We start from the raw sequence: 21978 nt of genomic DNA on the forward strand, positions 1-21978 counted from the left end.
CCAGCCCAGTGCCCCTTTCCAGCCCCACACCTTTCAGGCCATGCTTTTTTCCAAAGGGCACCCAGGACCCAAATATGGCACCACCTCCTCCCCGTGGCAAACCCACTATGGAGAAAGGAGAGCCAGAGATGGCTGAGGCCGCAGTGGTTTTGGGGTGAGCGTGCTGGCTACGGGATGGCTGCGGGGACACCTCTGCCCACAGCCACCCAGCCATTTGCTCCTGTCACCACTGGAAAGGCCCTGGAGATGCTCCGAGCCACCTTCCCGCTCCACAATCACCTTCCATGCTCTCCCCACCCAGGGCTGTCCTCGCGGCCCTGTGCATCCCATCCCAGCTGGGATGTGGGGGACCCCCAGCACGCAGGAGCACCTCAAGTCTCTCCACGGGGTGCACCACGGTCCCCATGTGTCTCCCCCACTCCCGACACTGCCCGTCTGGGAGCATGCGGCTCCCCCCCGAGCATCCCTACCACCCCATCACACCCCCCCGGGGTCCGATGGCAGACAGAGCCGCTTTGACACCGAGGGGACCCCTGTCTGCTGGCCCCACACTGAACCAGTGTCCTGCTGCTCCTGGTTGGCAGCCCCAGGCCATCACCCGAGGGCGCAGGGGGCCAGTGTGGGAACACACAGCCTCATTCAGAGACCCTGGCGGGGGGGAGCCACAAGCACCCACTCCTGCTTTCATCCCAGACTGTGTTCTTGCTCTTACACCCCCATCTGCATTTCTCCAAGCGCCATTCCCCTTCCCCCCCCAGCTCTCTGCCTTTCATCCCCCCTGCCAAAGAGGCGCCTATCAGGGTGACACACAGAAGGGTCACAGCCACCAGGGATGAAGCCAGAGGCGACATAACCTCTCCCGCCTGCCAAGCAGGGAGGAATCAAACATTAGCCCTTAGGTAAATCATTAACCCTAAGGCAAAGGGCCTCTCTGGGAGAGGGGAGCGTGCAGGCACGGTTGTGGGTCACCTTGAAGCCTCCTCACTGCCACGGCCCCACATGCTGCTGTGGTTGGGTGGCTGTGAGGTCCTGGTCCTTCTCCTGTCCCTGTGGGGAGCTGCCAGCTCTGCAAGTGCCCCGTTCCTGAGATGGACACCCCAAAGCTCCTTCCTGTGCACTGTAGCACCTGCAAACCAGTCCTGAATGCCAGCACGATGCACTTGGCGACTATCTCTAGTTCTGGCCACCAGGACGTTGTTTGTTACAGAATCACAGAATGCCATGGGGTTGGAAGGGACCTCTGGAGATCATCTAGTCCAACCCCCTGCCAGAGCAGGGCCACCCAGAGCAGGTCCCACAGGAACGTGTCCAGGTGGGCTTGAAGATCTCCAGAGAAGGAGACTCCACCACCTCCCTGGGCAGCCTCTTCCAGGCTCTGCCACCCTCACACCAAAGAAGTTCCTCCTCATGTTGAGGTGGAACTTCTATTCAAGTTTGTGCCCGTTTCTTCTTGTCCTGCCCCTGGGCACCACTGAAAAAAGACCGGCCCCGTCCTCTTGACACCCTCCCTTGAAGTATTTATCAGCATTGATCAGATCCCCCCTCAGCCTTCTCTCCTCCAGACTAAACACCTCAAAGTCCCTCAGCTTCTCCTCCTAAGAGAGATGCTCCAGGCCCCTCATCATAGAATCATAGAATGGTTTGGGTTGGAAGGGACCTCAAACATCATCTGGTTCCAACCCCACTGCCCTGGGCAGGGACACCTCCCACCAGACCAGGTTGCTCCAAGCCCCATCCAGCCTGGCCTTGAACCCCTCCAGGGATGGGGCAGCCACAGCTTCTCTGGGCAACCTGGGCCAGTGTCTCACCACCCTCAGAGTAAAAAATTTCTTTCTGGTATCTAATCTGAATCTTTTTTCTTCCAATTTAAAACCGTTAAAATCATCTTTGTAGCCCTCTGCCGGACCCTCTCCACCAGTACCCTGTCCTTCTGGAACTGGGGAGCCCAGAACTGGACCCAGTACCAAATATTCTGAGAAGGGGATGATGGTGAAGGGCCTTGAAGGAGGAGTCAAAACCTGCCAGTAGTCCCTGTTTGAAGAAGCTGAGGCTGGCTGGAAAGTGATTTTGGACTCAGCAGCCTCCCCTGGGGACAAGGCAGAAGTGTCTCTTGGTGCCTAAAAAGCTGGGGGGAGCGTGGGGAGGGGAGACACACAGAAACACGGGGACATTCGGCCAGGCACGTTACCTGCAGAAGCATTAATAAAGACACAAGAATACCCTCCGTCCTCCCGAGGGAGAGCATCACAAGGCAGAGGCAGGCGCCCGCCGGCCAAGTGCATCCAACACAGGTCTCTGACGGCCTCGCAGAAGCCCTGGCACGGCGGGGGGGTTACCGGGACCGAAGGGCTACACCCGGGCAGCAGGAGCAAGCAGAGAAACCACTCCAGGTAGCGATGGCACCGCGATTCCAGCAGCCCCTCCCACTCACGCAAAGCCGCCCGAATTTCCCCCTCGCTGCCGTGGCGGAGGTAATTGGGGACCCTGACGTGCTGGGTGCCCAGCACGCTGCAGAAGGACAGGGGAGTCGGGACGGGCAGGCACCGGCCGGCCGGCGGCATCAGTCCGGGCGAGAAGGCCACCAGCCCCGTGCCACCACCGCTGTAGAGTCGTGAAGCAGCAGTTAGTAAATCGAACTTAAGAGGACGGGAGGTGTTGGCAGGAGGAGGATCCGCAGGGCTGGCTGCTCTCAGGGGGCTCAGCCCCAGCCCCCAGCGGCCGGTGCTGCGCCGCGGGCTCAGGGAGGCAGGTGATGCTCCGTGGCTGTGTCGGGGAGGTGGCACCGTGGGGTCCTGGGGTGGCACTGCCTGCTCATGGGTCCTGTCACCTGCTGGGAAAGGAAAAGGGGCACTACCTGGCCAAGGACCTGACGGTCTCTGCAAGGACACCTGTGTCCTCGTTGCTGGGGGGGTCCCTGTCCCCTGGAGCTGCAGATCCTCCGTGTCCCCCATCCCCAGGAACTGCGGGTCCTCGGTGGTTCCTGTCCCCAGGAACTGCGGGTCCTCGGTGGTCCCTGTCCCCAGGAACTGTGGGTCCTTGGTGGTCCCTGTCCCCAGGAGCTGCAAATCCTCAGTGTCCTCCATCCCCAGGAGCTGCGGGTCCTTGGTGGTCCCTGTCCCCAGGAACTGCGGGTCCTTGGTAGTCCCTGTTCCCAGGATCTGTGGGTCCTTGGTGGTCCCTGTCCCCAGGAGCTGCAGGTCCTCGGTGGTCCCTGTCCCCAGGAACTGCGGGTCCTTGGTAGTCCCTGTTCCCAGGATCTGTGGGTCCTTGGTGATCCCTGTCCCCAGGAACTGCGGGTCCTTGGTGGTCCCTGTGCCCAGGAACTGTGGGTCCTCGGTGGTCCCTGTCCCCAGGAGATGCAGATCCTCAGTGTCCTCCATCCCCAGGAACTGCAGGTCCTTGGTGGTCCCTGTCCCCAGGAGGTGCGGGTCCTTGGTAGTCCCTGTCCCCAGGATCTGCAGATCCTCGGTGTCCCCCATCCCCAGGAGCTGCGGGTCCTTGGTGGTCCCTGTCCCCAGGACCTGCAGGTCCTCGGTGGAGCTGCTGGCCGCATCCTGGCCAGGGGCAGGTGACACACCGCGGGGAGGAGCGATGCTTGGCCACGCCGTGCTCTTCACCAGCCCCGTGGCATTCCCATCCCGCTGCTTGCTGGTTTTGGCCGTGGTCCCCTCACCTGCAGGTGCTGCTGTGTTGGGATCCGGCTCCTGGAGCTGCAGGGTGGTGACATCCTCCACCACCCGGACACCCCACGATCCTGGGGACGTGCTTTGGGTGGCAGCTGCCGCCGAGGTGAGTGGCTCCAGCCCTGTGGTTCCCATGCTGGATGTCGCTGGGCTTCCCGTGGGCTTCGTGCTGCCCCAAATCCAGTCCAGGAGCTGCGGTTGGGAGGAGGAGAAGCAGCAAGCCAGGAGGAGCAGGAGCTCCGAGCGAAGAGGAAGGGGGGCCATGAGGAAGGGCAAAAACAAGCCCCGTGAAACGGAGAGGCCAGAAGGAGGGAAGAAGAGGCAGGAGTTTGGCACGGCCGGGCTGCCGGAGCTCTCACATCAGGATCTCCTCCCCAGCTCCGGCGCAGGACCCTCCGGAGGGCCGGGGGGTGGGAGGAGCGGCCGCGCTGCCGGCCCTGCCAAACCCTCCTCTCCCCAGCGCCAGCCCCCCCGGGCACCCTGCTGCCCCGCTGGGAACCCACCTGAGCCCCCCAAAACCGCAGGGAGCCGAGCCAGCCCTCTGACAAACCCTCTCCCAGCTGCTGCCGCTGCTGCTGCCAGCTTTTTAACTCCTTACCGCCCGGAAAACCCTAAATCCTCTCTCCTTGGCTCCGGTTAAACTGCCCTGACTCTGGATAAAGGGGCTTGGGAATGGATACGACCCCCACAGATGGCTCAACTTTGGTGGGACACAGAGGTGTCCTCCACTACAGGTCTCAGGAGCACAGAATCACAGAACCTCAGAGTAAAAGCGAACGAGGAAGGAAAAAAAAATCCCAGAAAACATTTCCAAGATTTCCACCAGCTGGAAACACAACAAGTCCCAGAAGTCAAGTGTTCTTGAGCAGCTTTCCCAGCTTGGTTACATGGCCAGGACCCCCCAGGTGCTGTCACAAGGCAGCAAGGGGAGCGTTTGTGATCCTCTCACCACCACCACGAGCATCACACACCAGCACATCTGGAAGTCAGGAGATCTGAGCAACCCTACCCCAAGTGCTTGCGTTTTACTGAAGCCTGGGATGAAAATCTCCCTTGGGCAGCACCAGTGCTTTCTCTTGCCCCACAAAATTCAGTCACTCTGCTCCCCAGCCTAAAAACATCACCCAAAATCCATTTATCCAGCCTCATGCTGGACATGAGCAGGCAGGGTGCAGCTGCAGCCCAGAAGGCCAATCCCATCCTGGGCTGCATCAAAAGATGCGTTGCCAGCAGGTCCAGAGAGGGGATTCTGCCACTTTACTCTGCTCTGGTGAGACCTCACCTGGAGTATTGTGTGCAGGTCTGGAGCCCTCAATATAAGAAGGACATGGACCTGATGGAGAGGGTCCAGAGGAGGGCCACAAGGATGATCAGGGGGATGGAGCACCTCTGCTACGAGGACAGGCTGAGGGAGCTGGGGTTGTTCAGCCTGGAGAAGAGGAGGCTCCGGGGAGACCTAATAGTGGCCTTCCAGTACCTGAGGGGGGCCTACAAAGGCTGGGGAGAACCTGTTTAGAAAGGCCTGCAGTGACAGAACGAGGGGCAATGGCTTCAAGCTGGAGGGGAACAGATTTAGACTGGAGATGAGGAGAGGGTTCTTCACTGTGAGGGTGGTGGAGCACTGGAACAGGTTGCCCAGGGAGGTCGTTGAGGCCCCATCCCTGGAGATATTCAAGGTGAGGCTCGACGAGGCCCTGGGCAACCTGGTCTAGTTGGGGGTGTCCCTGCTGACTGCGGGGGGGTTGGACTAGATGGCCTTTGGAGGTCCCTTCCGGCCTGGACAACTCTATGACTCTATGATTCTATGATTTCCAGACCTCAAAGGTGCCCGGCTCCGGAGACGACAACCCCTCATTCCTAGGGACCACCAAGCCCCCAGGCCCCGTTGGGATGCAGCACACCTGTGGACCACACCATCACACCGCTCTCGCCGTGACATGGGGCAAGTCACCTTTGTGGCTCAAAAAGTGTCCCCGAGAAGGGACATTGATGGGTAGATGGCAATTTCAGCTCCCCCTAGCCAGGATGCTACATGGCTGGGGAAGCCACAGTCTGTGGTAACGTGTTCCTGTAACGTGGGGCCTGAAGGGATGCAACTCTCCTACTGCTCCAGTTTTAAAACATTCAGGAAAAACACTGAAACAACCGCTCTGATGTCTATTTTACCTCACACAACATTTCCCATGCGACTTTTTAAGCGGAATGGGTGAGTTTACCCCATAAAGTGGCAGCTGGCGTGGCAAGGATGCTCTTAGAATCATAGAATCATAGAATCCTTGAGGTTGGAAGAGACCCTTGGGATCATCGAGTCCAACCATCTCCCCTACTCTACAAAGTCCTCCCCTACACCATGTCCCTCAGCACTGCATCTAAACGGCCCTTAAACACATCCAGGGATGGGGACTCCCCCCCCTCCCTGGGCAGCCTGTTCCAATGCCCGACCACTCTTTCGGTGAAAAATTCCTTCCTAATGTTCAGTCTAAACCTCCCCTGTTGGAGCTTGAAGCCGTTCCCTCTCGTTCTATTGTTAATTACCTGTGAGAAGAGACCAGCCCCGAACTCTCTACAGTGTCCTTTCAAGTAGTTGTAGAGAGTGATGAGGTCTCCCCTCAGCCTCCTCTTCCTCATACTGAACAGCCCCAGCTCCTTCAGCCGCTCTTCATATGATTTGTCTTCCAGGCCCTTCACTAGTTTCGTTGCCCTCCTCTGCACTCGCTCCAGCACCTCCAGATCTCTCTTGGATTGAGGTGCCCAAAACTGGACACTCTTGCTAACAGGCTTTGCCCCACGCCTGATGCTGTCAGGGGCGCGTGGTGTGGAACAGGCCGTGACTAATCAAACGCAGGATGTGTTTTGGTCAGTGTGTCAGATTTTCCATACAGGCCCCCCCAAGAAGCTCATGTGCTCCCATCAACTTGAGGACAGCAGCCAGCCTGCTAACCCATAGCATGCTGGGAGGGCACCCCACTCTGCTCCCGTGGGGCAGAGGTGCCCTGTCCAGCCACCCTCCCCATGTCCTCAGCCTGCCCAAGAGAAACACCAGTGATTGCAGCTCCTCTCCCACCAGTGGGGAGGACAGACAGAAAATCTCATCATTCCCACAGCCTCTCCCCTGAATTGGGGGGCAGATAAGTGGGGTGGGTGCCAACCTGCGACGGGAGGATGATCCAAGCCCCCCCGGAGCCACGCAGCATCCCCAAGACAGCTCCCGGAGCCAGGGTGGGGAGCATCACAAGCCCCGATGAGCCTCCTTGTCTCAGGCAGGAGTGGCACCCTGCTAGGGTGCCCCAAGCGTGTGCAGACACAGTGCCCAGCCAGAAAAAAATCCCATTTCTCCCTTCTGCTGGGATTAGGCAGCTCATGAGAGCAGAGCAGAGCAGAGCAGCCATCCCGCAGGACCTCCCCACAGGCAGGGTTGCTGCCGCCAGCCCTCATTAAGTCAATGATCTTCATTTCACTGCACACCTCCCTGCCAGCAGCTCCCGGGGAAGGAGCCAGGGCTGGGGCATCCCAAAATAAGGGAACCCAGCATTTCCAAAACAAGTGTTTGGAGGGTGACTCAACGGCACAGGGTGGCACTAGAGCATCCCAACCCAGAGTGCTCAGCTCTGCCACCAACCAAGCAGCAAGGCAAGGGCAGGGAACGTACCAGACAGCGAAATATTTTGGAGAAGTATTTCCCCAAAGAGAAGCCACGGCAGCTGGCTTGCTGGCAGAGCAGGGGTAGACCCTTGTTTTAGCATCCCACAGACTAAAGGCTCCAGAAAGCACTCTGCGTGCTCCAGGGAATGCTGCTGGCAGCTCATCACGATTTTGCACTTCTTTCAAAGCAAAATTGCACCTTCAATCTGGTCCCAATTCCCCCCTGAACAGGCTGGCTGGGTCTTCCCACTGCTGCCCGGCATCTGCTGGTCCCACAGGAAAAGGGGGATAAGGCTACCCTGTCCAATGGGAGCTCAGTCCTGTCCCACAAGAAAAGAAGAGAGATGAGGTAAAAGAGAAGAGGAGAAAAAAGAAGAGAAAAAAGAAGAGAAAAAAGAAAGAGAGAGAATGCAAGAAAGGGAGAGAGGAAAGGACAAGAGAGTAGAGGGAAGAAAGAGGGAAGAGAAAAGGAGAGAATGAAGAGAGAGAAGGAAGAGAGAAAGGGAAGTAAGGGAAGAGGGGAAAGTGGGAGCAAATTGGGAAGAAAGAGAGAAAAGAGAGAGCACAAGAAAGGGACCGAGGAAAAGAAAAAAGAGGACAAAAAAGAAAGAAAAGGACAGACAGACGGACAGCAGAGGGAGCCTCAGGCTGAGCAGAGCGTGGAGCCATCCTCGGGAGACACGTTTTTCTGTCCACCTCAGGGATGACAACCCAGTTCCACCAGGGACCCCTCCTATCCCCGTCTCCCCCACCACAAGGTCAGAGCCCACCGAGGTCCGGGCAGCGGTTCATGCAGGACGCAGCCGGACGGGGAGATGCCATCTCCCATCACCTGTGGCTTCCTTCCACTTTTGTGGCAATAGGATGAAACCTGGAGGGGCAAAGGGTGCGGGTGATGCAGAAGCCTCTGGGACAGCACCCCTTCTCTGCCTCACATCCCAAGGGAAGGTCTCCACAAGCCAGCGAGACATAGAATCACAGAATCACAGAATGGTTAGAGTTGGAAGGGTCCTCAAAGATCATCCAGTTCCAACCCCCTGCCCTGGGCAGGGACACCTCCCACCAGACCAGGTTGCTCCAAGCCCCATCCAGCCTGGCCTTGAACCCCTCCAGGGATGGGGCAGCCACAGCTTCCCTGGGCAACCTGTTCCAGTGTCTCACCACCCTCATAGTAAAAAATTTCTTCCTGAGATCTAATCTGAATCTTTTTTCTTCCAATTTAAAACCATTTCCCCTTGTCCTATCACTACACTTCCTGGCAAGGTGTCCTTCTCCAGCTCTTCTATAGGCACCCTTCAGGTATTGAAAGGCCACCATAAGGTCTCCCCAGAGCCTTCTCTTCTCCAGGCTGAACATTTGAGGCGAGAAACCTTGAGCCCAAAAAATTAAGAACAACTGCAGAAAGGGCTTTAACCCCAACATCGGATCTTGCTGCCGAGGGACTGAGCCACCCCCCAAGGCAGCTCCGCTCAGCCACCCAGCAGGGGATGGACAGAGCCCACATCATCCCCCAGGCACAGCTCCCAGAGAGCCTCCCCCAGCGATCAGCAGTTAAATTAACGAATTTAATTTGTTTAATTAACAAATTTGCCCATCACCGGGCCATTTTCATCCATCTTCTGTTTGCCGAGTCCAGCTCCAACTTCTCACAGTCCCACGAGCAGGACGGCTGCAAATCACCTCTTGCTTTTGGCCACCCCTACAAATGTCCCCGGTCCTTTTGGAGCAGCCATGTTGACCCACGCACAGCATCGTGTTGTGGGGGCACCCCATGGAATGGCCTCCTGGGACCAGCAGGATGCCCGGGTGCAAACACACCACAGCTCCACAACCTTTCCAGAGCCCACCAGCACTTGAGCATCTTGCCAAGAGCTTACTACCAGCGGTGGCAACCATTGCCACAGGGGCTTGAGAAAGCATCCAGAATCACAGAATCACAGAATCTTCTAGGGTGGAAGGGACCTTAAAGATCATCTTGTCCAGCCGTCAACCTCACTTTGACAAAAATAGACACCCACACAACAAACAAGGAGCATCATCACTAAACCAGACCTCCCAGCACTACATCAACCCGCCTTTTGTACACCTCCAGGGATGGGGCCTCAACCACCTCCCTGGGCAGCCCATTCCAATGCCTGAGAACCCTTTCAGGGAAAAAATTTTTCCTAATATCCAGCCTGACCCTCCCCTGGTGTAACTTGAGGCCATTTCCTCTCATCCTGTCGCCTGTGACTTGAGAAAAGAGACCGACCCCCATCTCTCTACACCCTCCTTTCAGGGAGTTGGAGAGAGCAATAAGGTCTCCCCTCAGCCTCCTCTTCTCCAGGCTGAACACCCCCAGCTCCCTCAGCCTCTCCTCATAAGACTTGTGCTCCAGACCCCTCACCAGCTTTGTCGCCCTTCTCTGGACCCACTCCAGCACCTCAATGTCTTTTTTATGGTAGGGGGCCCAAAACTGGACACCCCCAAAAAGGCACAAAACCCGCAGCAAAACAAGCACTTGGCCCTTGAGGGAAGGAAACTTGGACACTGGCACAGCCCAAATGCTGGAGGAGGGAGCGCTCAGACACCGAGCACAAAAATTCAGCCACTGTCAGCGGCAGATGGTGTCTATAAACCCAATGATGTCTGGGATTTTAATCCGGTCTTCATCTAAAAAGCCCAAACAACAGCTAAAAGGTCCTCACGGAGACACACGCCCGGAGGATATTGCCACATCCCAAGGCACTGACGTCCCATGCGGAGGCAGCCCCAGAGACCTCTCCTCCAGACGGGCACCTGGCCAGGGAGATGGGAAGGCAGGGGCTGGGGATGAGGATGAGGATGGAGGGGGGCTGAGCTGGCACGGGTGATGGCACCCATCACGGCCCCAAGCACTACACTGGTGATGCAGGTGCCAGTTTGCCAGGACCTGCCTCCGGGCCAGCATTCCCTCCCCTCTGGATGTGCAACACCACCGAGCCCCTGGGACTGCAGCGTTCCTAAACATTTACTCATGGAGAGTCAGAAACAAGCTCTCAGCAAATTCCTCGATAAGATAAACTATGAAAATGTCACCACTGCCTTGGGGAGCCATCGAATAACCCCGGGGAAGAAGGGCCACTGGGCCCAGACCCCCACCCTTACCTGCATCCTGCTCCTGAACTGAGCGGAGACGGAGGCACCAGCTACTCTGGGGCATCCATCCCACTCATCTGAGGAGTATTTTTAATTTGTCATCCCTGATGGGAAATTATGTGGGCAACAGCAGTGGGTAGGGTGAGCAAAGCACAAAGCAAACAGCCTTTCTTCAACTTGTGGCTAAAAATATCCACAGGGATCAAGCCCTCGGGGAATGACATGCCAAGGAGCCAGTTTCACCAAAGGCATCCTGAGTTTCCCTAGTAATTCGTTACCTCTGAGGATCCTCAAGCTGGAGAAGGGACAGTCAGGAGATGCTGGTGTCCCCTTTTTCCCCATCCACATGGGCAGGAGGTCAAGGCAGCACCTGGTTTATCTGGCAGCCAGGGAAGGGAATAGGGGCTGGGATGACGTTGGCCAACCCATGAGGTGGCCTGGCCGCTGCAGGGGATGGATGGTGGAGAGGGGCCATCAACCTCTGGGCACAGCCAAACCCAAGGGAGGTCTTTAAAAGTGCAAGGAGGTCTTTAAAAGTGCAAGGAGGTCTTTAAAATGCCAGGTGACCTGTAGCCTCTAGCCACACCACCATCTCCCCCTGTCCTGCCTCCGCAGAGGCCACCAGCTCTGCTTCCCATCACTCGGATACCTCCCGACCAACAGCCTGGAGATAAAGCAAGGGAAGGAATGCGACCCCCTCACCCACCCTCCGCTCCATTAATAAATCACCATGCAGACTAATTGCTCCTTGGAGGGGGAAGACTCAGCCCCCTCCTCACACCCTCCCAAGGTCCCAGCTCAGCCTGGGAGCCAGGCTCCTGGGAAGCCCCCGAATTTCAATCGCATTCCTGGCATTCCTGCTCCAGCACACAGTCAAGGGGCCTGCAACCACCCTCTGGGAAGGCACAGGGGTCTATCCCGGTTATCGGAGAGGGGAGGCAGTTCCCATCTCTGCGAGGGACTGAGCGGGTTCGTGGCTGGGGAGCCCATCCCTATTCCCAGGCACCAATTTATGCCTAGAAATCCAGGGAGACCCCAGCTCACAGATGGATGCTGTGCCACAGGAACAGCAGGGGAGATCAGGGCTGGGAGGGAGGGTTTATCAGCTGACTCGATGCCATTGCAACCTGCTCATTTTCACAAAGCTAAATGGAGATGAGGACAAGCTGCCTAGGCTGGGTCTGCCTCCCCGGAGCTCAAATGAAGTCTTCCAGCATCACACAGCAGAGAAGCCAACGAAGGCTGAAAGGTTAGGACACAACTCCCACGAGTGTATTTCCAGCCATGGAGAGGGCTGGGCACTAAGAGGGACTCAGAAAAGGCCCATGGGACAACATGCCCACCCCTTGAACCATGCTCGTGTGCTGCACCATGCCAGGATGTTAAGGAGATCAAGGATGCTAAGGATCAAGGAGAACTGCATGAGCTTCGAAGGTTGCCCAACAAATGCTGGAAGATGCCCATTCTGAGCTGTTTCCCAGGCCTTGAGCAGAGAGGAAAATACCAGCTGAAATAAGCCCCGATTCACCAGACAAAACACAGAAGATCTGGTACCTGAAGTGACAAAAAGGGCGGCACAGCCTCATCCTGCATCCGCCGCACGCCAGGGATGCCGGGTGCCAGGCTGGTCCTTGCTGCTGCCAGAGGAAAGTGCCACAGCCTGTGCACGCTCTGCAGCCCCTCTCCGCAGCTTCACGGCCAGAGAAACCCACACAGCAGTTCCTCATCCTCATCCTCAGTCCCACTCGCGGCAAAATAAATCCGAGCTCACCGGGCTGCTGCCGGGCCAAGCAGCGAGAAACACTATTTTGCTAGGGAACGGAAAGGAAAATAGGGATCCAGGAAGGTTGTTTCTTTTTTTTTTTTTTTTCAGACTTCAGCTGCAATCTTCTTGCTCATCCAACCAGCCCTGATCTTGTCAGCGCTGCTCCCCTGCAGCGCGGGGCACTTTATTTAGCGTGGAGCCTCCCGAAGCCCCTCGCTGTGTTTGTAATAAGACTCCATGCCCGCTCCGTGATCCTTCCACCTCTCTGCACTCCCCAGACAATAGTCCGCCTGTGCTGCTGACTTTGGCACCATTTCCCTGCTCTTTCCCAAGTTTCCTCCATCCCGGGCAGCCGAGCTTGCCCATCCTGCTTTGGCATCGCGTCCCGTTGCACCCCATCCCAGGCTGTCCACTGGCCATTGAGTTTCATGCCAGACCTCACCACGGCTTTCGGTCCCCCGAGGTGGGGGGATAGAAGGGGACAAGATGCCCAGCTGACCCTTTTTGGGGGGATGGATGCTGGGCTCAAAGCTATTTAACGCCTTCGTTAGCAGCCTGGATAAGGGGCCACTTAAACAGGGAAAGTGTTGTCTGGTCCTTGAACCTACCTCGCTGCACGTGTCCCAGTGCTAAATAAAAAATAAATCAGTTGAAGGCCATGAAATTAAGTTGAGCGATGAGAAGTTGATGCCAGCCAAGGCTGAATCCCTCGCTCTCTACCAGGACGACAGTCTATGTCTCACTGGCATGGAGAGTATTTAAGCAGCAAAATGTAGATCTTTGAGAAAGTCCAAGCACCACTGGAGTCGGGCATAAAGAGGTCAAAGAGGTCAACGTTGGTGGTGGCTGCTTTGCTGCTCCAAGCAAGTGGAGAGAAGCTTCCTTAGCTTCCTTCAGCATCAGGGAAACCAGCCAAGACCTGGACGAGGCCAGAAAACACAACTTCTTCTCTCCAACCAACAACCAAACCCACGGGGTAAGAGATCTACTAGTCCCCAGCACAAACAGGAGACGGGGACCAATTATTCCCTTCTTCAACAAATCACTTGGTTTTAAAGGCAAAATATGATGTCAAGAAATATTTAACCCCCTGGAGCTGACCATATATACCATGACAGATATCAAGAACGAGGATGGGTGTAATTTGGGTTCCGGCTCGCATCCAGGTGGGGATTCAGAAGCAGGTTTGACCCCTTACTGAGTGCAGGGATGATGCCACATGTCCCCGGCATCCCAAAGTGAAGCTGCCATCCCATGGGCATGCCACCCCCGGCCAAGGACAGTCAGGCAGCACAGCCCCACAGAGATGGGTCCCCGCAAGCTTGTTTTCTGGGATGATAAGGGTTAAAAAAGCCAAACCAACCCAAACCATACAAAAAAAAAAAAAACCCCACAGGCATGCCTGAAGAGGAGGATTAGAGAGAATAGGGCCATTTCTCAGCAAAGACTATGGAAACGTAAATAGAAAAGTAACATTAAGCTCTGCTCAAGACAGGGGCCCTTTCGCTTTGCTCCTGCCCTACAATGCCACTATTGTTTTGCTGACAACTGGTAATTATCCCAAGCTGCACACACTGGTATTCCCACCCTTTAACCGGGAGGGATTTTGCTGCTGCCGACCCTCTGACACCAGCAAAAATTCACATACCACAGGGTTCAAAGGGGGGGCGGGCTGGAAAGGCTGGGCAAGCCTCATGGGGACCTCCATTTAGTCATCCCTAAAATACAAAGCTCTTTGGGATGCTTTGCTCCAAGATGACCACACGCTTGGGGTTCAAGGTGCCCCAAAAAAGAAAGGGAGCCTTTTTACCCCATCCTGACTAAATAGTACCCACCATCACCCCCGATGAAAAAATGTTCACCTCCCAAATATCCAAGTCCAGGTGGCGTGTTCTTTCTCAGCCTGACAGCAAAGAAGAAACTGGGGAAAAAAAAAATAAAAATCCTACAAAGGCACAGTTTTCCTTCCCTCCTAAAAATCTCTGGCATCCTTGGGGACTGTGAATCCCTGGGATGAGCTCCTGCAGGCTCTGCTGCCCGCTGCATGGGGACGGCAAGGGGGCTGAGTCAGACCCATCACTTCTCATTTATGGGATGGGGGAGTCATGGTCCCAATCTCCCCAGCCCACTAGGAGTCCAGCCTGCTTCAGATCAGGTGATAAAAAATACTGCATGCTGCCTCAAGGTGGATTAAAACACCCCTATGTTCAAAATGTAGATTTTTAAATTTTTTTTTTCTTTTCTTTTTTTTTTTTTTTTTTAAATGAGGCTTTCGCTTCTTTCTGTCTTTCTCTTTTGACTAGTTTGGATTACTTTCAAATTTTTTTCTGCCGTTGGCTGCAGGCAGCACAGTCAAGGACAGAGCAAGGCAGGGGACACATGCGGCCGCCAAAAAACCTGGCTAAAAGCACGACAACCAGCTGCTCTGGGATTTATTGGTCTTTTTTTTTTTTTCCTTCTGCATTTTAATTACACGGTCGCAGAAGTTTCCTCGTAATGGGAAAGCTGGAAACTAGTTTTTCCTGCAGCAAGGCCAATTCCACAAATGCTATCAGTGACCTGTAAAGATAAAAAAAAAAAGCCCCATAAATCAGCAGAGCAACATCTTTCCTTCCTTGCAGCATCCCCCGGCCTGTTTCGCTCCTGTTGGTTTTTATTTGTTGTTGTTTTAAGCACTCAAAGAGAAAAGAAATCACCACTTAACCCATCCCAGCTGCAGAAAAAAAAAAAAAACACCCCACGTAGGCAGGAGGAGAGATGCTCCAGGACTCCAGGCAAGCTCCAGCCTGTCCCTGCAGTGCCTTGGCCAGGCTTTGTGGGGAACAACCCCCCCCCTTCTCCCAAACCTGGAGCCCCGCCAGCCCCCTCGCCTTAATTAAAGCGTGTGGCTGCTTGTAGGGCGGAAAGCCAGGAGCTGGAGTGGGGAGGCTCCAGCCCCACCAGGGATGAGCCCCATCGCTGCACCAGCACCCCGCTTTTTAAGGATGCTGGAAACTGGGGGAGCTCCCCCGGGGGTGTGGGGGGTACCCAGCCAGCCACAGCTCCTTGCTCGGCCAGAGCAGCGACAGGGATGCAGCAGGGCAAAGATTAAACCCAGATTTTGCTCTTTTTAAACTGCGTTTGCCCGGAGGAGTTTTGCTTTGCACCCACCTTTCCAGGGCCATGGATGGGGGAGTAGCGAGGCAGGGATGAAGGCTGGCACGGCTGGTGGGGGGGGGGATGCTCACCGGCCCCTCCGCAAGGAAGGGAGGGCAGGAGGAAAGCCCAGAAGGGGCCCTTGGGAAAGCAGAGGAAGGGCTTAAAAGATTAAAAATGGGACAATGTTATCAGCGGGGCAGCTGCCCTCTGCCTTCCTGCTGTGGGGCCTCGGACCGTCAGCTCCTGCCAGGAGGCACCCACCAAATCTCTGCGGTAGCCACTGGGCTACCACCCACCGGGTGTCCGGGTGCCAAATGCTGGCACGGGCTGCACCCCTGGACCCCGGCACGGGTGGTGAAGCATCGCCAGCAACTCTTGGAAGCAAACCAGGGTAATCAAGCCGCCGAACAGCTACATTGCAATAAGTAGATTAAACAGCGAAACAAAAGAAACGGGAAACATTTTTACTCCCTAACCCCAGCAAACTGTTTTTTGCTGGTATTTGCACAACTGCAGCCCATCAGTCCAAAGCACATCACAGAATCACAGCATCATAGAATGGGTAGAATTGGGAGGGACCTTAAAGATCATCTAGTTCAACCCCCCTGCCCTGGGCAGGGACACCTCCCACCACACCAGGTTGCTCCAAGCCCCATCCAGCCTGGCCTTGAACCCCTCCAGGGATGGGGCAGCCACAGCTTCTCTGGGCAACCTGTTCCAGTGTCTCACCACCCTCACAGTCATCAGTCCAAAGCACTTCACAGAATCACAGCATCATAGAATGGTTAGAGTTGGAACCATCAGTCCAAAGCACATCACAGAATCACAGCATCATAGAATGGGTAGAATTGGGAGGGACCTTAAAGATCATCTAGTTCAACCCCCCTGCGCTGGGCAGGGACACCTCCCACCACACCAGGTTGCTCCAAGCCCCATCCAGCCTGGCCTTGAACCCCTCCAGGGATGGGGCAGCCCCAGCTTCTCTGGGCAACCTGTTCCAGTGTCTCACCACCCTCACAGCAAAGAATTTCTTCCTGGTATCTCATCTCAATCTCCCCTCTTCCAATTTAAAACCGTTCCCCCTTGTCCTGTCACTGCACTCCCTGAAAAAGAGTCCCTCCCCAGCTCTCCTGGAGCTCCCTTTCTTAGGCTGCTCTAAGGTCTCCCCGGAGCCTTCTCTTCTCCAGGCTGAACAACCCCAGCTCTCTCAGCCTGTCTCCACAGCAGAGGTGCTCCATTCCTCTGATCATCTTCATGCCCCTTTGTGTTCATCAGCAACACCCTGAGGCCAGGGAGATGCTGGTAGCTCAACAGCAACCCCTGCACGGTGACCATTCGCACAACTGGAGCACTGGGGACCTACTGGGAGACCCGTTTCCACCGTGAGAGTCAGATTCACAGTGACACAGGCTGTCACAGAATCACAGAATCTTCTAGGTTGGAAGGGACCTTAAAGATCATCTTGTCCAACCATCAACCTCACTTTGACAAAAATAGACACCCGCACAACAAACAAAAAGCAACACCATCACTAAACCATACCTCCCAGCACTACATCAACCTGTCTCTTGAACACCTCCAGGGATGGGGCCTCAACCACCTCCCTGGGCAGCCCATTCCAATGGCTGATAACCCTTTTGTTGAAAAAAATTTTCCTAATATCCCGAGGTCATTGAGGCGAAGCTGGTGTGATCAGGTGGGCTGTACCCGGCCCCAGAGCATCCCCCTCCCAGCGCACTCCCCAAAATCAGGCTTGATGTCAGAGACGATTCAGCGACGACCTACCCATCCCTGGATGGATGCTGCTTAGCCAAAACATCCATGAGCTTGTTTTGAGCACCCGTCCCCCAAATTTCCGTGCCGTCGGACTGACGTTAACGGCCTGGAGTTGCCGGCAGAGCTGCAGACAGGCCCGGGGCCTGTCCCCACCTCTGTCCCCCATCCCAGGGCCTTGGGGAGCCGCACGCATCCGGACCACTGGCCCGGGACAGAGCGGGACCCAGGCGGTGTCGGCGTCACACCACCCAGTGAATGCTGTTGCTAGGACACCCGCGGGCAAAGAAATACAACACTTGAGGGATTAGCGTCTAGACTGGCTGACCTTTCCCTCCACTCCCGAGGTGGAACCGGGGCGAAAAATCAGGGGCGCAAAATCGGGAGGAGGTGGGTTTTGTGGGTGTTTTGTTGTTTTGGTTTTTTTTTGTCACTGAAAGAGCCATTTTACTACCTGCCGCCGGAGAGGGATGTGCAGGAGACAGACCTGAGCCTTGTAACCTGCTGCCAAGCCCCGGCTTTGCCCAGCAACCCGGCCAACAAAAGAGCCTTTCATGAGAGGGGACAATGTCAACTCCGCAATTAGCAGGGGAAAAGAAAAAAGAGCCGAAAGAAGCTTATTACCTCCAGCAGTTGCCTCTGGGGGCCCCTCTCAAATGGTTTCGTTAACTCTTTTTCGGCTGAGCCCAAGGAGGAGAAGGTGGGGAAGGAGCCACCAATGTCAGCAACAGGTGTTGTGGGCTGGACCCAGGGGGACATTCCAGCCTCGCAGGATGGGTGCCATGAGGAGATCCATCTCCTTGGGCACTCTTGATGCAGTCTAGCAGGGGGCGATGTACTGTGCCCCCAACCTGTCCTGGTGCTTGGGGTTGTTTCTCCCCAAATGCAGCACCCTACGCTTGTCCTTGTTGAATTAACCTAATGAAATTCAACTGACCTGCTGAGGGGGGCTGACCTGCTGGAGAGCAGCTCTGAGGAGAAAGACCTGGGAGTCCTGGTGGACAATAGGATGACCAGAAGCCAGCAATGGGGCCTTGTGGCCAAGAAGGCCAATGGCATCCTGGGGGGCATCAGGAAGAGTGTGAGCAGCAGGTGGAGGGAGGTCATCCTGCCCCTCTGCTCTGCCCTGGGGAGGCCCCATCTGGAGCACTGGGTCCAGTTCGGGGTTCCTCACTTCCAGAAGGACAGGGAACTGCTGGAGAGGGTCCAGCAGAGGGCTACAAAGATGATGAGGGGCCTGGAACATCTCCCTTACAAGGAGAGGCTGAGGGACTTGGGGCTTTTGAGTCTGGAGAAGAGAAGGCTGAGGGGGGATCTAATCAATGCTTATAAATACTTAAAGGGAGGGTGTCAAGAGGATGGGGCCGGTCTTTTTTCAGTGGTGCCCAGGGACAGGACAAGAAGAAACGGGCACAAACTTGAATAGAAGAAGTTCCACCTAAACGTGAGGGGAACTTCTTTGCTGTGAGGGTGGCAGAGCCCTGGCAGAGGCTGCCCAGGGAGGTGGTGGAGTCTCCTTCTCTGGAGACATTCAAACCCCACCTGGACACGTTCCTGTGGGACCTGCTCTGGGTGGCCCTGCTCTGGCAGGGGGTTGGACTGGGTGATCTCCAGAGGTCCCTTCCAACCCCATATGACTCCGTGATTCTATGACATCTCTGCCCCTGAGCTCCAATGCTGGATCAGACCCAGCAGGGACCATGGCCCTCCCACATCATGGCTGGGAGAGGACCACCCCACAGCTACCACAGTCTCCCGCCCAGCCCTGGGCAGTCCCTGCAAGATCAAACACTGACCTTGGCAAGCAGCATCCTTGCTCAAGCCATTGAGTGGCCACAGGGTAGGCCACATGCTGAACCTCTTCCACCTCCTGCTTTGCTGCCTAACGTGACGGAGAGCCCAGCCCAGCCTGCTGGGTACCACAGACAGGAGGGGGATGCTGGGACTCCCCCACATCCTCCACCTTCATGGCCTGATGTCTCCACCTCTCCACCAAAAAGATGCAATGGCTTGTTAAATAAAATCCACGTTTTCATCAGATGATGCCCCGGTTAGCTGGTGGGAAGAGGTTAGACACCTCCTGCCAGGCTTTTTCTCTTCATGATGCCAAAATCTAAAACCCACAGGTTTCCCTTTTGCCACTCACTCTGAGGAAATCTGGGATGGGCCACCCAGTAGAGAGTGGGTGCCACTGTCCCCTACCCCAGGGGCATCGCTCGATGTAAGTCATCCCTGCAAAAAGCCATCTGGAGACCAAATCCCTGGCCTGGCCTCCAGCCTCCCAGAGCCTTTGGCAGGCAAGAGGCCACACTGAGCATGGTCACAGGATGGGGACACATGGGGACAGCTCACCCTTCTGCCAGGAGTGGCCTTGTGACCATCGCTCTCCAGGCTCACCATGCTTCCCCATGCCCCAAGGATGCCCCTGGGGGCTGGAGTGCCGGGCTTGTCCCCACACAGAGATTTGACAGCAAGCCTCAGGTGCAGATGTCCCCAGAGCAGCTGCAGAAATAACAACTGGCTGGTCAAGTCCTACATTCAAAGCCAAAAACCACGCACATGCTGTGCTGCTCACCTTCCCCCACACACACAATGCCAGGGGCTGGGACTTTCTCCCACTCCCCAACGTTCAAGGGGATTTAGTACCAGCTGAAATTGTGGCAGATCTCTTCCACCCCACCTCCCACCCACCAGAGGTGCCCCTGACGTGCTGGTACCCAGGGGATGGGGAGTGTGGCTGGAGGACAGGAGAGCTGGTGAGAGCACCCCACAGACAGAAGAGAACAGACTGTGGGATGAAGCAGAGCCCAGCACCACCACCACCACCACCACCCCCCCATCTATCACAGATGATGCTGCCTCCAGGCTGCATATGGAGAGATGGGCAGGACACCCCAGGAAAGGGCTCACCTCCTTCAGAAAGGTTGTGGGGAGCTGAGCGATGGGGTCCATGCCCGTGCCAGATGCTGTTGGCATCTCACGGGAGGGCAATGCCATAGAGTTCATAGAATTGCCCAGGCTGGAAGGGACCTCCAAAGGTCATCTAGTCCGACCTCCCCGCAGTCAGCAGGGACACCCCCAACTAGACCAGGTTGCCCAGGGCCTCGTCGAGCCTCTCCTTGAATATCTCCAGGGATGGGGCCTCAACTACCTCCCTGGGCAACCTGTTCCAGTGCTCCACCACCCTCACAGTGAAGAACCCTCTCCTCATCTCCAGTCTAAATCTGTTCCCCTGTTCCCCCCATGCCGTACTCCCCCTGACGAACACTGGGGAGGGAATCCCCACTCACGGGGGGGCGTTAATCTAACAAAGAGCGGGTGTTAATCTCACAAAACACGGGGCCTCCTGGCCCTCAGAGTGCTTGTCCTCTCCCCGGGGCGAACGACCCAGCGCTCGACAGCAGAGCACAAACTCATCTCGTGAGGCAAAGCCGTTATGAATCACGAGCACGTGCTAATGAATGCTGGATTGGAGGCTTACAGCCCTGGCACATGGAAGAGTGGCCTCTACTAGCCAATTGCCCTGTTTCTGGACCCAGCTGGGGAGATGCTGACATCAGCAAGAGGGTAATACAAGGTGTCTCGGGGTTTTGTGTCACCCCTGGGTCCTGGGTCTGGGCTAGCCTGTCCCCTTGCTGCAGCACAGTCTCCCCTGCCCAAAGGGAGGGAGGGAGAGTAGCTACAGATAACCCATCCCCAGGGATGATGGTGATGCTGAGACCATCAGCTCACCACTGAGGCTGATGGTCCTCACCTATACCCAGCCCCATGCTGAGGTTTCCCCCAGAGGAGGGTCCTGGCCCCTCTGGAGAGCAGTTCAGGGCCAGAGGGGAAGGACCGACCAAAAAGACGCCTTTTCATGCTGGGGAGATGGTTTAGAGCAAGACAAGATATCGCTTCACCTTCACCCTAACACACTGGTGGGTTCCTCGCTACCCTGACTTGCACACATCACCCAGAAATACCATCTGGCTTTACACATTGCCATACATTCAGTTTTGACTTTTAGAATGGCATTAAACAGTGAGTGAGACATTATTTTGTACCCTAAAAGTGGATTTGCCTTCTCTTCTGGTCAGGTTCTCTGCAGGTACATGTATGTTCAAAAGACGAGTTGACGTGGTGCTGGGGGACATGGTTTAGTGATGTTTTTTTTTGGCAGAGTTGGGTTGATGGTTGGACTAGATGATCTTGAAGGTCCCTTCCAACCTAGATGATCCTATGATTCTATGATTCAGCCTGGACCATAGGTGCTTAGAAGAAGGATCCACACCATGCCTTCCTGAGGGAACCTGCTAATCCCACTGCTGGCAGGCACAGCAGAACATGCACCACCCCAGCACCTTCCATCTCCCCAGAGGTACGGCTGCCACACTGGCACCGTGGAAGTCCCTTTGCTTTTGGCCTTCTCACATCATCACCCGTTTAATAAATTACAGCCTATTGTAAAGCAGAACAAACACAGAGCCCCTGATCCAGCAGGAGCAGCCTGGGACCCACCAGCAGGAGTGATGGCCGAAGCCTCAAGCAGCCATCAAACGTGGACCTCCTTGACCTGCCTCCCCCGGAGACGCACCCCAGTGTGGTGCTGCCTTGGCTGGGAACACCATCGTGCTGGGAGGAAAGCGGATGGGACCCAGGCCACCATCCCCAGCGTGCGCCCAGCCAGCAAGCACTGCCAGCTTATCTGGGGTTATCGGAAAGGTGACGTTTATCCAAAAGTCAACAATCCCCAACTCAAGTTACAGACTAACGAAGAGGCTGGAAAAAAAAAAAATAATAATTGTTTGACTACAGTGTTTACTGGAGGGGAGGCAGGCGGCTTACTTATGAATTTTTTTTAAAAAAATCAGAGATAAC

The 21978-nt window shown here is 55.8% G+C and overlaps 1 protein-coding gene across 4 annotated transcripts in view; it reads right to left on the reverse strand.

Moving 5' to 3' along the window:
• The window catches only part of COL18A1 (collagen, type XVIII, alpha 1), a 40021-nt gene extending 22872 nt beyond the window's left edge, over nucleotides 1–17149 (reverse strand). The window contains exon 1 of one of the 4 annotated variants that reach the window (XM_014949231.1): nucleotides 17131–17149. In XM_014949231.1, coding sequence (XP_014804717.1) covers nucleotides 17131–17134 — 4 coding nt within the window. In that variant the 5' untranslated portion in view covers nucleotides 17135–17149. Of the gene's footprint in view, nucleotides 1–2188; nucleotides 4049–17130 lie in introns of those variants that run through there. The other 3 variants (XM_014949234.1, XM_014949230.1, XM_014949232.1) reach the window with 3 other exon arrangements.
• Nucleotides 17150–21978: the final 4829 nt, after the last annotated feature.

The sequence above is a fragment of the Calidris pugnax genome, unplaced genomic scaffold (assembly GCF_001431845.1).
Source record: "Calidris pugnax isolate Ruff unplaced genomic scaffold, ASM143184v1 scaffold75, whole genome shotgun sequence".
NCBI classification, from domain to species: domain Eukaryota; kingdom Metazoa; phylum Chordata; class Aves; order Charadriiformes; family Scolopacidae; genus Calidris; species Calidris pugnax.